The 16295-nt window shown below is 46.6% G+C and overlaps 1 protein-coding gene across 1 annotated transcript in view; it reads right to left on the bottom strand.

Annotated features, from left to right (window-relative positions):
• The window catches only part of LOC142214646 (Fc receptor-like protein 5), a 52528-nt gene that overhangs the window by 17397 nt on the left and 18836 nt on the right, over positions 1-16295 (bottom strand). The window contains exons 3-5 of the mRNA XM_075283585.1: positions 13689-13958; positions 8355-8612; positions 3044-3331 (exon numbers count right to left, since the gene is read on the bottom strand). Of these exons, the coding sequence (XP_075139686.1) occupies positions 3044-3331; positions 8355-8612; positions 13689-13958 (816 nt within the window). The remainder of the gene's footprint in view (positions 1-3043; positions 3332-8354; positions 8613-13688; positions 13959-16295) is intronic.

Consider the following 16295-nt stretch of genomic DNA (forward strand, 5'->3'; position numbering starts at 1 on the left):
ATTATAGATAGGTTCCTAGGAGCCCTAAGAGTATTCTACACTATGTTTTATAGATAGGTTCCTAGGAGCCCTAAGAGTGTTCTACACTATGTTTTATAGATAAGTTCCTAGGAGTCCTAAGAGTGTTCTACACTATGTTTTATAGATAGGTTCCTAGGAGCCCTAAGAGTATTCTACACTATGTTTTATAGATAGGTACCTAGGAGGTCTAAGAGTATTATACACTATGTTTTATAGATAATTTCCTAGGAGTCCTAAGAGTATTATACACTATGTTTTATAGATAGGTTCCTAGGAGTCCTAAGAGTATTCTACACTATGTTTTATAGATAGGTTCCAAGGAGCCCTAAGGCTCCATTCACACAGCGTAACGCCAGGCGTTTTTTATGCTTATTTTAACGGCTGTAAAAAGACGTTTCCATTGAGTTCTATAGAAAAATATGTCCGTTTTTTTACGTCCGTTTTTTGTGTCCGTTTTTTGCGTCCGTTTTTTTGCGTCCTTTTTTTACGGACGCATTTTACTATAGAACTCAATGGAAACGTCTTTTTACGGCTGTAAAAATAAGCACAAAATAAGCACAAAAAACGCCTGGCGTTACTCCGTGTGAATGGAGCCTAAGAGTGTTCTACACTATGTTTTATAGATAGGTTCTAGGTAGTATGGTACTTAAAAAAATTTAGATGATCCACGAGTTTATTTTTAGAAAGAAGTGGCATCTACCCTGCTACCCCCATGCTTACCATTCTTGTTTTGTGGTTCATTGATACTATGGTCATAAGCATTCTAAGTTTTTTAGAATATGTTTTATAGATAATTTCCTAGGAGTCCTAAGAGTATTCTACACTATGTTTTATAGATAATTTCCTAGGAGTCCTAAGAGTATTCTACACTATGTTTTATAGATAGGTTCCTAGGAGCCCTAAGAGTATTCTACACTATGTTTTATAGATAGGTTCCTAGGAGCCCTAAGAGTATTCTACACTATGTATTATATATAGGTTCCTAGGAGCCCTGACAGTGTTCTACACTATGTTTTATAGATAGGTTCCTAGGAGCCCTAAGAGTATTCTACACTATGTTATAGATAGGTTCCTAGGAGCACTAAGAGTGTTCTACACTATGTTTTATAGATAGGTTCCTAGGAGTCCTGAGAGTATTCTACACTATGTTTTATAGATAGGTTCCTAGGAGTCCTGAGAGTATTCTACACTATGTTTTATAGATAGGTTCCTAGAAGCCCTAAGAGTGTTCTACACTATATTTTATAGATAGGTTCCTAGGAGTCCTGAGAGTATTCTACACTATGTTTTATAGATAGGTTCCTAGGAGCCCTAAGAGTGTTCTACACTATGTTTTATAGATAGGTTCCTAGGAGTCCTAAGAGTATTATACACTATGTTTTATAGATAGGTTCCTAGGAGCCCTAAGAGTGTTCTACACTATGTATTATAGATAGGTTCCTAAGAGCCCTAAGAGTATTCTACACTATGTTTTATAGATAGGTTCCTGGAGCCCTAAGAGTATTATACACTATGTTTTATAGATAGATTCCTAGGAGGTCTAAGAGTATTCTACACTATGTTTTATAGATAGGTTCCTAGGAGTCCTAAGAGTGTTATACACTATGTTTTATAGATAGGTTCCTAGGAGCCCTAAGAGTATTCTACACTATGTTTTATAGATAGGTTCCTAGGAGCCCTAAGAGTATTCTACACTATGTATTATAGATAGGTTCCCAGGAGCCCTAAGAGTATTCTACACTATGTTTTATAGATATGATTCTAGGAGCCCTGACAGTATTCTACACTATGTTTTATAGATAGGTTCTGACCAGATGTATTACTACTGACTGTGACTATTTCATGCTTCTTGTACAGAGACTGATACTCACCATGTACCAGGACCTTTATCTCGCTGCAGTTCTTACGGATACCTCCATATAATATTGAACATTTGTAGTTTCCTGTATGTTCCTCTGAGGCAGCATAGATCACATACTCATCAATGTAGCTCATAGATTGTACAGATTGTGAGTCTTTGTAGAATGTAACTGAGTATATTTTTATATTTGTAGATCTTAGGGAATGTTCACACTTCATTGTTACTTTGTCTCCTTCTTGAACCATTTCTGGTTGGATTTGTAGTTCTGGCCTCTTGAACAACTCTAGAAAATATTTTAACAAAATGAAAAATTGTAATATCTAGCAAAAATCTGCAAATACCAAGAATTAGCAAAAATGGGAGCAAAGGCAAGGGTGGCCTGTCCATTCAGGAATGAGGGCAGGGGTGGACATAGAAGTCACAGGGCCCCTACATGAGGGCAGGGTTGGACATACAAGTTACAGGGCCCCTACATGAGGGCAGAGGTGGACATAGAAGTCACAGGGCCCCTACATGAGGGCAGAGGTGGACATAGAAGTCACAGGGCCCCTACATGAAGGCGGAGGTGGACATAGACGTCACAGGGCCCCTACATGAGGGCGGAGGTGGACATAGAAGTCACAGGGCCCCTACATGAGGGCGGAGGTGGACATAGAAGTCACAGGGCCCCTACATGAGGGCGGAGGTGGACATAGAAGTCATAGGGCCCCTACATGAGGGCAGAGGTGGACATAGAAGTCACAGGGCCCCTACATGAGGGCAGAGGTGGACATAGAAGTCACAGGGCCCCTACATGAGGGCGGAGGTGGACATAGAAGTCACAGGGCCCCTACATGAGGGCGGAGGTGGACATAGAAGTCACAGGGCCCCTACATGAGGGCGGAGGTGGACATAGAAGTCATAGGGCCCCTACATGAGGGCAGAGGTGGACATAGAAGTCACAGGGCCCCTACATGAGGGCGGAGGTGGACATAGAAGTCACAGGGCCCCGACATGAGGGCAGGAATGGACATAGAAATCACAAGGCCCCCGCATGAGGGCAGAGGTGGACATAGAAGTCACAGCGCCCCAACATAAGTGCACGTGTGAAGTTGGAGCCTTGGATTTGCCACAGTTTCCAAAGGTAGCATCATATATATATATATATACACACATACCAACCTGTTATACTGATATATGATGTGTCGCTCATCTTCATCACAGTGTCTGATGGAGTCCGCACCTCGCAGGTATAATTCCCAGAATCCTCCAGCTGAGCGGGTCGGACGCGGTATGTAGAAGATGATGTAGATGATGAGATATTCTGCACTATCTGCCCATTTCTATAGAAGATAAACTGCAGCTCTGTGTCCTCTCTCAGGGGGTTACGTCTCGTGTCACACGTCACCGTCATGGCGTCGCCTTCTATTATTTTGGAGGGTGCTTTTATTTTTGGACTTGTAAATAAATCTGCAACATTACAAAAATAATTTTAATAATGTGGACCCAGAACTTACTCTCGGGGCTGACCTTATTTTGAATGGTCCCCATTCCCCTTATATGGTGCACTGTCATCCAGTGTATATATACCCATATCATACAGTGGCTAAATACTAGTGCCGTGTAGTAAGGAGAGCAAATACTAAAACTATCATAATAAAGCCTAGGATGCCTAAATAGCCAGACTAGACAGTGCTGCCACCCCAACTCACTGCAAAAGTAACATACTACACAGTACTCAGGTAACACCGCATGATAATACTACATACCTACATACAGTGGCACAGTAGCAGCTACATGCAGGAATACAACTTATGACTACTATATAGTGCCAGGGCAGGATCCCTCTCCGTAAAATGTATCTCCAGTCATAAAACAACTTGTCATAAAGGAATAGTGTTGAGGGAATGGGTCACTTCCAGTGGTCAGTCACCTGCTCCAAATCAATCATGCATGTGCGCGCTGGCTAGAATGAATCCTGACACATAAGTCAGTGTTAATCCCAGTCCATGCATAGGGCGTGATGCCTGCTCACACAGTACTGAGGTTTATTGAGGAAGTTACAGTTTTTATACAGGAATGCAATAAAGATAAGATAACGGCAGGCTGTAAGCATATACGTCTTGTATCTGAATACACTGGCGATCAGTCATTGGCTCTTAAGTTTCAACATCTCTTAGATTTCGATTTCCAAAGAAATGATACTGTCTTTCTTGTAAACCACATGACGATCGTGTGCGTCAGCCTCTGGGTGCGGTACCGGATACAGGCGCCATCTTAATGTATAAACGTTGCACAAAGAAAAATATAATTTCTTAAACAGTATAAAGAATGTATAAAAATAAGAATAGACATGGTCTACCTTCACAATAGTACAGGTGGAAATAAGAAAAACTAATATATTTCCTTCTCCACTTTTCCGGCAGTCATTTTCGTTGTCTATCAAGAGGGGAGAGGGATAGAAAAGACACTCAAATAATTGCTTCTCTTATTCTCTATTACTCCGGACACTTTTAACACTGCTAGGTTGCAGAGAAGAGGCTGATAATATAAGAATGAGGCAATATATCAATTAACTAGCGGCAGAAGCCTCCTATTCCCCACCCCCCACCCTATAGAGACCTATGGCTGAGTCTGAATACAGAGATGAATATAATGTAAACGAGGAGTCAGACTGATGATTAGGAGGAGAAGAGCTCCTCTCCTTCCAAACCTCATAACTTTCTTGTTTTTCAGTTTACACAGCCATATGAGGGCTTAATGTTTGCGGGGCAAATTGTTCTTCATTATGGTACCATTTATTATTCTGTACAATTTACTGGGAAGCAGGAAAAAAAAATCAGAATGCGGAAGAATTGGAGAAAAAGTGTCTTTGTACATGTGAATATAAGAAACTTTGTAATGTATCTTACTAGTAGAATACCCGGCGGCTTCGCTCGTGGAAAATATGTTAAATTGTTGGTTATGCTAAAGTAAAATTTTTAGTGTCACACTGAAATTTACATTTTCAGTGCTATAGTAAAAAAAATTTATACTTTAAAATTTTATTATTTTGGCATTTTACTAATTTGTTGTAAGAGAGATGTGAACAACTTTTTTTCATTTCAACATTTTTATGGATTTTACATATTCAATACATATTATTTAGTATAAACTATTACAGCTATTTTTTGAACTATTTTTTTTTATCAAAAATTAAAATGTATGCCCCTTACACAAACATATAACATTTACACCAGGGGTGTAACTACTGGGGTAGCGGTATGGCCCCTATGGTGTATAATACTGTGTGCAGGGGCCCACTATAAGGTATAATAGTGCGCGCAGGAATGTGGTGGGGCGGGTCGGTCGGGTCTTCAGCGTCGGGGGGGGGGGGGGGCCACGTCAAAAGTTCGCCACGGGGCCCCACCATTCCTAGTTATGCCACTGATTTACACCCAATTGACAACATAGTGCAGCCCTCCCCCCTCCCTCCAGTGTAATCTATAAGTAGTTCACGGACAAAACAGTAAAATTGGTTTCCAGTTACACAACTATCTATTGTAGGGCTCAGTGATTCGGCTCCTGTACAGTCAGCAATACTGACAATCTTACTATCAGGCACTTTTCCCCTGACCAATATTTCTGCTCAGTAAGTCTGCTTGCACACTACAGTAACATTACAGTCTCCGGGCCGTGGATTCTCTATCTCCATAGACTTCTATGGAGCCTACAAAATTCACAGCTTTGTGCACAAAGAAGTCTATGGAACCACCAAATCCATGGCCTGGAGGCCTGTGAAAAATACTGCAGTGTGCAAACAGCCACTAAGGATACCAGACATGTTTTGTCAGTGCATGCATACGTGTACATGTGTGTGATCCATGTGTATGTATGCGTGTGTACATGCACATATGTATGGTCCGTGTATATGTATGCGTGTATGAGTGTGTGTGCGCGTGATCCATGTCTATGTATGCAAGTGTGCATGCACGTGTGTGTGGTCCATGTATATATGTCTGTGTGCACACTTGTGTGTGTGTGCACGCGTGTGATCCATGTGTATGTATGCGTGTGTGCATGCATGTGTGTGTGGTCTGTGTATATGTGTGTGCGTGTGTATGTGTGTGCTTGCATGTGTGTAGCTCATGTATATGTATGCGTGTGTGTGCGTGTATTTGTGTGTGTGAACACATGTGATCCATGTGTATGTATGCATGTGTGCGGTCTGTGTATATGTATGCGTGCATGTGATCCATGTGTTTCTGCGTGCACAGTGAAAGTGTCCATGTGTGCTATGGTTGTGTGTGAGTTTGCATGTGCTCTGTTCGTCCGTGTGCTCTGTTCGCATGTGCTCTGTGCATGGCATTTGTGAGGTGTTGTGCTTGCGGGTTGGTGTATGTGTGCTGTCTGTGTGATGTTTATATGGTGTTTGTGAAATGTTTGTGTGCTGTGTGTGGTGTTGCGGCCCCTTTAGCAGTGACTCTTTGGCGTTGTTGCTATAATCCGTCGCTGTCAGTCACAACTGTTGTTTTCCCCTCAGCACTTTCACATTTCCCCATTATATGTATAGGGCCTAAATTTAGGAGCCCCAATCTCATGACGGGTGGACGCTAGCGAGATGTAACATGCGCAATATTCTGCTCCTGTGGGTGGAGAGGGGGTGTGCCAAATTTGAGCCAAATTGGGCAAGAACTGTGGATTTGTATAGAGCAGAATGTGAGCTTTATATATATATATATATATATATATATATATAGATTTATCAAATCTGTTTCCTTCTCCACTTATCGGGCTGCTCTCCTCCCCCTTATCTTCTTATCTTCACTCAGACTGTTTGTTTACATAGAGATTAAGGACTATTCTCCCCACACTCAGAAGCATATGGAGAGGAAATGGAGGATGTGAATTGTTTTATTGCCTTATTCTGTGCACTGGCAGCTTCTTATCTACAACCTAGCTGAGCTCAGAGTAACAGAGTATAACAGCAGCAATTGTTTGGGTGTCTTTTCTAGCAGTCCATTCCTTCCTCTTTCCTCATCATATGGAAACTTGCCCTTATAAATGGAGAAAAAGGAATATTTTTTAAGGCTATACACCAAGGGTGCCCAATACGTCGATCGCGATCTACCGATTGATCACAAAGGACGTGTGGGTCAATCGTGGGATGCAGCCAGGGATCCCCAGTGTCTGCTTGTTCACAGTGCAGGCTGAGAGTCAACTCTCAGCCTGCGCTGTGAACAAGCACTCTGGACACTTGCAGGCCGGGCAGCAGCAGCTCCGGGGGATGACGCGCTCCCCACTCTCAGGGATGGAGGGAGCCGGGGTGCTGCTTGTTCACAGCGCAGGCTGAGAGTCATCTCCGGACACTTGCAGGCCGCTCTTAGGGATGAAGGGAGCCGGGGTGCTGCTTGTTCACAGCGCAGGCTGAGAGTCATCTCCGGACACTGGCAGGCGGGGCTGCCGCTGCCCCAGCCTGCCAGTGTCCAGAGATAACTCTCAGCCTGCGCTGTGAACAAGCAGACACTGGGGATCCCTGGGCGGCCACGGAACGCCGCTGTCTCCTGCTCTCACGCTCCGTGGCGACACTGCCCACATGCCCGCCCTGCCCACAGACATGCCCCACCCACAGACACGCCCTGTCCCACCCACATGCCCGTCCCGGCCCCGCCCACAAGAAATGGGTAGTAGATCTTTTGCATTGGTCAGTTTCTAAAGTAGCTCACATGCTGAAAAAGTGTGAGCACCCCTGGTGTACACAAACTATTCTAACAACAAAAATAATGCTACTAAACCTAAGGTGAGGTAAAAAAAGCATTAGAGGCAGGAGGTCACTGGCTAATGTCACCACCTCTCTGACTTCTAGATGGTGCTGGTGTATAGAAACTACCTTCATAGTGTGACAGCAGCAGACATTAACGCTAATAGAGTTATGGACATAGATGGAGGCCCCTCCTTCTGCATCTGATCCCATTGACTATAATGTAAAACACATGACTTCTCTCATGTATCTTTACTTTTGTAATGAAAGGAAAGTAAAAAACATGATAGAAGAAAGCTTTGGCCATTTATTTACATGGAGGTGAATGTTGACGGACCCCCAATGTCATTTGTTTTCATCTTGTGGTGGATAAGAGCAATGGGCATTAAATACTAGGAGTGTGACCCCAGCCTAATAAGATATATTACAAAGTTTCTTATATTCACCGGCATTATCCATTTATACAGAGATGTCCATAACTGGAGCGTTATATATGGGTTCCTATAGGGTGCAGGTTCTCACCACTCATTGGCGACAAGACCATCATGGCATTGAGCTCTGTTCTCCAGGGGCCTCATAGCTGTCTAATAATCTGGACCCAATGTCTGCACCTCGTGGACTATACTTTGGACTTGGTACCCTCCAATATCCTCCTCAAAGATTCCCCCTTCACAAAATCTTGTATCCTTCTACCAGGGTCCTCTGAAGAGCTGGTGGTGTGAGGACCCTGTAAGGAGAATATTTCTATGTTACCTTGGACAAATACAAATGTTTCTTCTGTTTTCAATAAACCTTCATTTGGAAATGTTTTCTGACATCGGTAAATCCCACTCATGGACTTCTTCACATTTGGCAGATGTAAGATGTGTCCTGATGACTGGATAATGGCGCCGTCCTTATAAAATGTTGTGTCTTCTTCCTGATTACGGCCCGGAGAGCTGTGACATCTCATGTCCAGGGAGTCGCCCTCCACAATATCCGGGGGAGTTTGCAGGATGACTTTATGCTGGTCTGAAAATGAAGACATAGGAGATACTTCCAGAACATACAGAATGACGACTAGTAGATCAGATCTGCTCATCCATCAGATACTCACATCCTGAGAAGACCTCAAGTCTGACGGGGAAACTGCTTACATGCCTTGTTACACATCTATAATTCCCCTTGTTTTCAATCTTTGCCCTCTCAATGATGATGGATTTTTGACCATTCAGATTATAATTGTCCTTGTACCACTGGTATCGTGTTGTAGAAGATCCTGACTCACAAGACATTTCCATCGTCTCCCCGACAAATATATTTCTGTAGTTAGGACTGAAGGTCACGGAGGGTCTGTCATTACCTTAAAGACAAAAGAATGAAAACATATGAACAAAACACTGGGTGTGGATCGGTTGTGGCCGCTCATCTATTTGTCATCCTACACAAACCCACTTGTCATGTACAAGTGGGACATAATACTGTGTGCAGGGGCCACTATGGGGTATAATACTGTGTGCAGGGGCCACTATGGGGTATAATACTGTGTGCAGGGGACACTATAGGGGATAATACTGTGTGCAGGGGTCACTATGGGACATAATACTGTATGCAGGGGCCACTATGGGACATAATACTGTGTGCAGGGGCCACTATGGGACATAATATTGTGTGTAGGGGCCACTATGGGGCATAATACTGTGTGCAGGGGCCACTATAGGGGATAATACTGTGTGCAGGGGCCACTATGGGGATAATACTGTGTGTAGGGGCCACTATGGGACATAATACTGTGTGCAGGGGCCACTGAGGGACATAATACTGTGTGCAAGGGCCACTATGGAGGATAATACTGTGTGCAGGGGCCACTATGGGGGATAATACTGTGTGCAGGAGCCACTATGGGGCATAATACTGTGTGCAGGGGCCACTATGGGGGATAATACTGTGTGCAGGGGCCACTATGGGACATAACACTGTGTGCAGGAGCCATTATAGGGGATAATAATTTGTGCAGGGGCCACTATGGGGCATAATACTGTGTGCAGGGGCCACTATGGGGCATAATACTGTGTACAGGGGCACTATGGGGGATAATACTGTGTGCAGGGGCCACTATGGGGCATAATACTGTGTGCAGGAGCCACTATGGGGGATAATACTGTGTACAGGAGCCACTATGGGGTATAATACTGTGTGCAAGGGCCACTATGGGGGATAATACTGTGTGCAGAGGCCACTATGGGGGATAATACTGTGTACAGGAGCCACTATGGGGTATAATACTGTGTGCAGGGGCCACTATGGGGGATAATACTGTGTGCAGGGGCCACTATGGGACATAATACTGTGTGCAGGGGCCACTATGGGACATAATACTGTGTGCAGGGGCCACTATGGGACATAATACTGTGTGCAGGGGCCACTATGGGACATAATACTGTGTGCAGGGGCCACTATGGAGTATAACACTGTGTGCAGGCGCCACTATGGAGTATAACACTGTGTGCAGGGGCCACTATGGGGGATAATACTGTGTGCAGAGGCCACTATGGGACATAATACTGTGTGTAGGAGCCACTATGGGGGATAATACTGTGTACTGGGGCCACTATGGGGGATAATACTGTGTACTGGGGCCACTATGGGGCATAATACTGTGTGCAGGGGCCACTATGGGGGATAATACTGTGTGCAGAGGCCACTATGGGACATAATACTGTGTGCAGGGGCCACTATGGGGGATAATACTGTGTACTGGGGCCACTATGGGGGATAATACTGTGTACTGGGGCCACTATGGTGCATAATACTGTGTGCAGGGGCCACTATGGGACATAATACTGTGTGCAGGGGCCACTATGGGGTATAATACTGTGTGCAGGGGCCACTATGGGGGATAATACTGTGTGCAGGGGCCACTATGGGACATAATACTGTGTGCAGGGGCAACTATGGAGTATAACACTGTGTGCAGGGGCCACTATGGAGTATAACACTGTGTGTAGGCGCCACTATGGGGGATAATACTGTGTGCAGGAGCCACTATGGGGCATAATACTGTGTGCAGGGCCTTATGGGACATAATACTGTGTGCAGGGGCCACTAAGGGACATAATACTGTGTGCAGGGGCCACTATGGGGGATAATACTGTGTGCAGGGGACACTATGGGACATAATACTGTGTGCAGGGGCCACTATGGGGGATAATACTGTGTGCAGGGGCCACTATGGGGGATAATACTGTGTGAAGGGGCCACTATGGGACATAATACTGTGTGCAGGGGCCACTATTGGGGATAATACTGTGTGCAGGAGCCACTATGGGGGATAATAATGTGTGCAGGGGCCACTATGGGACATAATACTGTGTGCAGGGGACACTATGGGGCATAATACTGTGTGCACGGGCCACTATGGGGTATAATACTGTGTGCAGGAGCCACTATGGAACATAATACTGTGTGCAGGGGCCACTATGGGGTATAATACTATGTGCAGGGGCCACTATGGGTCATAATACTGTGTGCAGGGGCCACTATGGGGGATAATACTGTGTGCAGGGGCCACTATGGGTATAATACTGTGTGCAGGGGTCATTATGGGGGATAATACTGTGTGCAGGGGCCACTATGGGACATAATACTGTGTGCAGGGGCCACTATGGGTCATAATACTGTGTGCAGGGGCCACTAAGGGGGATAATACTGTGTGCAGGGGCCACTATGGGCATAATACTGTGTGCAGGGGTCACTATGGGGGATAATACTGTGTGCAGGGGCCACTATGGGGGATAATACTGTGTGCAGGGGCCACTATGGGACATAATACTGTGTGCAGGGGCCACTATGGGGCATAATACTGTGTGCAGGGGCCACTATGGGGGATAATACTGTGTGCAGGGGCCACTATGGGGATAATACTGTGTGCAGGGGCCACTATGGGGGATAATACTGTGTGTAGGGGCCACTATGGGACATAATACTGTGTGCAGGGGCCACTATGGGGGATAATACTGTGTTTAGGGGCCACTATGGGGATAATACTGTGTGCAAGGGCCACTATGGGGCATAATACTGTGTGCAGGGGCCACTATGGGACATAATACTGTGTGCAGGGGCCACTATGGGGGATAATACTGTGTGCAGGGGCCACTATGGGGATAATACTGTGTGCAGGGGCCACTATGGAGTATAATACTGTGTGCAGGGGCCACTGTGGGGTATAATACTGTGTGCAGGGGCCACTATGAGGATAATACTGTGTGCAGGGGCCACTATGGGGCATAATACTGTGTGCAGGGGCCACTATGGGACATAATACTGTGTGCAGGAGCCATTATAGGGGATAATAATTTGTGCAGGGGCCACTATGGGGCATAATACTGTGTGCAGGGGCCACTATGGGGCATAATACTGTGTGCAGGAGCCATTATAGGGGATAATAATTTGTGCAGGGGCCACTATGGGGCATAATACTGTGTGCAGGGGCCACTATGGGGCATAATACTGTGTGCAGGGGCCACTATGGGACATAATACTGTGTGCAGGAGCCATTATAGGGGATAATAATTTGTGCAGGGGCCACTATGGGGCATAATACTGTGTGCAGGGGCCACTATGGGGCATAATACTGTGTGCAGGGGCCACTATGGGGGATAATACTGTGTGCAGGGGCCTCTATGGGGCATAGTACTGTGTGCAGAGGCCACTATGGGGGATAATACTGTGTACAGGAGCCACTATGGGGTATAATACTGTGTGCAGGGGCTACTATGGGGGATAATACTGTGTGCAGGGGTCACTATGGGGGATAATACTGTGTGCAGGGGCCACTATGAGGATAATACTGTGTGCAGGGGCCACTATGGGACATAATACTGTGTGCAGGGGTCACTATGGGGGATAATACTGTGTGCAGGGGCCACTATGGGACATAATACTGTGTGCAGGGGCCACTATGGGGATAATACTGTGTGCAGGGGCCACTATGGGACATAATACTGTGTGCAGGGGTCACTATGGGGGATAATACTGTGTGCAGGGGCCACTATGGGACATAATACTGTGTGCAGGGGCCACTATGGGGATAATACTGTGTGCAGGGGCCACTATGGGACATAATACTGTGTGCAGGGGCCACTATGGGGATAATACTGTGTGCAGGGGCCACTATGAGGATAATACTGTGTACAGGGGCCACTATGGGGTATAATACTGTGTGCAGGGGCCACTATGAGGATAATACTGTGTGCAGGGGCCACTATGGGACATAATACTGTGTGTAGGGGCCACTATGGGGACATAATACTGTGTGCAGGGGTCACTATGGGGGATAATACTGTGTGCAGGGGCCACTATGAGGATAATACTGTGTGCAGGGGCCACTATGGGACATAATACTGTGTGCAGGGGCCACTATGGGGATAATACTGTGTGCAGGGGCCACTATGGGGATAATACTGTGTGCAGGGGCCACTATGAGGATAATACTGTGTGCAGGGGCCACTATGAGGATAATACTGTGTGCAGGGGCCACTATGAGGATAATACTGTGTGCAGGGGCCACTATGAGGATAATACTGTGTGCAGGGGCCACTATGAGGATAATACTGTGTGCAGGGGCCACTATGAGGATAATACTGTGTGCAGGGGCCACTATGAGGATAATACTGTGTACAGGAATGGGGTGGGCAGTTGGTCGAGGTTTTCGGCGTCAGTTGGAGGAGAGGGGCCATGTCAAAAGTTCGCCACGGGGCCCCACCATTCCTAGTTATGCCACTGACTGTAAGGTCCATCTACCACTGTCTATTGGTTGAGAGCTGTCAGATATTGCTATCATGTGATGTGTGAGTCACTGCATCCATGACATTATCTGCTCAGTATTTCCTGGTGGTGGCCATATTTGTTTGTCCAAGGTGAATTGACATTTGTATTTATGGATGAAACCCTTGATACAAATAGATTTGACCTTCATTAATCCCCACAGAGCCGTGACCTCAACATCATTCAGTCTGTCTGGGATGACATGAAGAGACAGAAGGATTGGAGCAAGCCTACATTCACAGAAGATCTATAGTTGGTTCTCCAAGAAGCCAGATCACTTACCTCTGTATATAACATATAAGCTGAGCGGGTGACTGCGCTCTCCAGATCCGCTCCAGCATTCATACACCCCTGTGTCATAGGAATTTGCCTTCTGGATTGTAAATTTATGTTTGCGTTGATGTTGCCTTAGCTCTTTATTGTCTTTATACCAATAGAAATAGTAGCCGTCAATGTTCTTATTCTGCCCAATGTCACATTGTAAAGTCACCGAGTCACCGCTGTATATGTGATTCCAGGGAGAGCAGGAGACGGTGGGGCGAAGAATATCTCCTGCAAGAGAGGAGGGAAGTGGAGGATGTAACTGTAATATCACATGTCTGAGAGGTTGTCACAGCCCCGCCCCCTGTTACTGACATCACTGATATAATGACATGTGATCAGACATGAGCTCCGCCCCCTGTTACTGACAACCAGCCTGTATATATCATGTGTGAGAGGTTGTCACAGCTCCGCCCCCTGTTACTGACATCACTGGTATAATGACTAGAGATGAGCGAACAGTGTTCTATCGAACTCATGTTCGATCGGATATTAGGCTGTTCGGCATGTTCGAATCGAATCGAACACCGCGTGGTAAAGTGCGCCATTACTCGATTCCCCTCCCACCTTCCCTGGCGCCTTTTTTGCTCCAATAACAGCGCAGGGTAGGTGGGACAGGAACTACGACACCGGTGACGTTGAAAAAAGTAGGCAAAACCCATTGGCTGCCGAAAACATGTGACCTCTAATTTAAAAGAACAGCGCCGCCCAGGTTCGCGTCATTCTGAGCTTGCAATTCACCGGGGACGGAGGTTTCCGTCCAGCTAGCTAGGGCTTAGATTCTGGGTAGGCAGGGACAGGCTAGGATAGGAAGGAGAAGACAACCAACAGCTCTTGTAAGAGCTAAATTCCAGGGAGAAGCTTGTCAGTGTAACGTGGCACTGACGGGCTCAATCGCTGCAACCCAGCTTTCCCAGGATCCTGAATGGAATACACTGACAGTGTATTCCCGTATACCCTATATATACACCCCCGATCCCCATTCCAACGGTGTGCCCCCCCACCTTCACCCCAGAAATACCCTGCAAGTCCCCTAGCAATAGAATTGGGGCTATATACACCCACTATTTTTGCTACTGCCATATAGTGCCATTGTCTGACTGGGAATTCAAAGAATATATTGGGGTTACAAATACCCTCATTTCTTGCTACTGCTATATAGTGCCAGTTTCTGACTGGGAATTCAAAATGCGCAAGGCTTCCGGAAAGGGACGTGGACGAGGCCGTGGGCGAGGTCGGGGGAATGGTTCTGGGGAGCAAGGTAGCAGTGAAGCCACAGGGCGTCCCGTGACTACTCCTGTGGGGCAGCAAGCATTGCGCCACTCCACAGTGCCAGGGTTGCTTGCCACATTAACTAAACTGCAGGGTACAAACCTTAGTAGGCCCGAGAACCAGGAACAGGTCTTGCAATGGCTGTCGGATAACGCTTACAGCACATTGTCCAGCAGCCAGTCAGACTCTGCCTCCTCTCCTCCTATTACCCAACAGTCTTGTCCTCCTTCCTCCCAAAATTCCCAAGCTTCACAGTAATAACAATAACCCCAACTGTCCCTGCTCCCCAGAGCTGTTCTCCGCTCCTTTCATTGTCCCTCAACCTGCCCCTCCACGTCGCGATTCCACGAACCTAACAGAGGAGCATCTGTGTCCAGATGCTCAAACACTAGAGTCTCCTCCATCTCCGTTCGATTTGGTGGTGGATGACCAGCAACCCACCCTCATTGACGATGATGTGACGCAGTTGCCGTCAGGGCATCCAGTTGACCTGCGCATTGTGCGGGAGGAGGAGATGAGACAGAAGTTGGAAGAGGAAGTGGTGGATGATGAGGACACTGACCCGACCTGGACAGGGGGGATGTCAAGTGGGGAAAGTAGTGTGGATGTTGAGGCAGGTGCAGCACCAAAAAGGGTAGCTAGAGGCAGAGGCAGAGGTCAGCAGCTTAGGCGAAGCCAGACCACACCCGGAATCTCCCAAGATGTTCCAGTTCGTACCCAGCCCCGAAAAACTCCCACCTCGAGGGCACGTTTCTCGAAGGTGTGGAGTTTTTTCAAGGAATGCGCCGAGGACAGATATAGTGTTGTCTGCACAATTTGCCTCTCGAAATTGATTAGGGGCTCTGAGAAGAGCAACCTGTCCACCACTTCAATGCGCCGTCATTTGGAATCCAAGCACTGGAATCAGTGGCAGGCAGTAACGGCAGGACAAAGGCCGCCTGCCGTTCACGCCACTGCCACTGCCTCTGCCTCTGCCACTGCCACTGCTGACTGTGCTGGCGATGCACTCCAGAGGACGAGCCAGGACACCACTTCATCTGCCTCCGCCACTTTGTTGACTTCTCCCTCATCCTCCCCTGTTTCTGTCTTATCTCCTTCTCCTGCACCATCAAGGGCACCATCAGGCGCTTCTTTACAACAACCCACCATCTCTCAGACATTGGAGCGGCGGCAGAAATACACTGCTAACCACCCACACGCGCAAGCCTTGAACGCCAACATCGCTAAACTGCTGGCCCAGGAGATGTTGGCATTCCGGCTTGTTGAAACTCCCGCCTTCCTGGACCTGATGGCAAC

The sequence above is a fragment of the Leptodactylus fuscus genome, chromosome 7, assembly GCF_031893055.1.
Source record: "Leptodactylus fuscus isolate aLepFus1 chromosome 7, aLepFus1.hap2, whole genome shotgun sequence".
NCBI lineage: Eukaryota > Metazoa > Chordata > Amphibia > Anura > Leptodactylidae > Leptodactylus > Leptodactylus fuscus.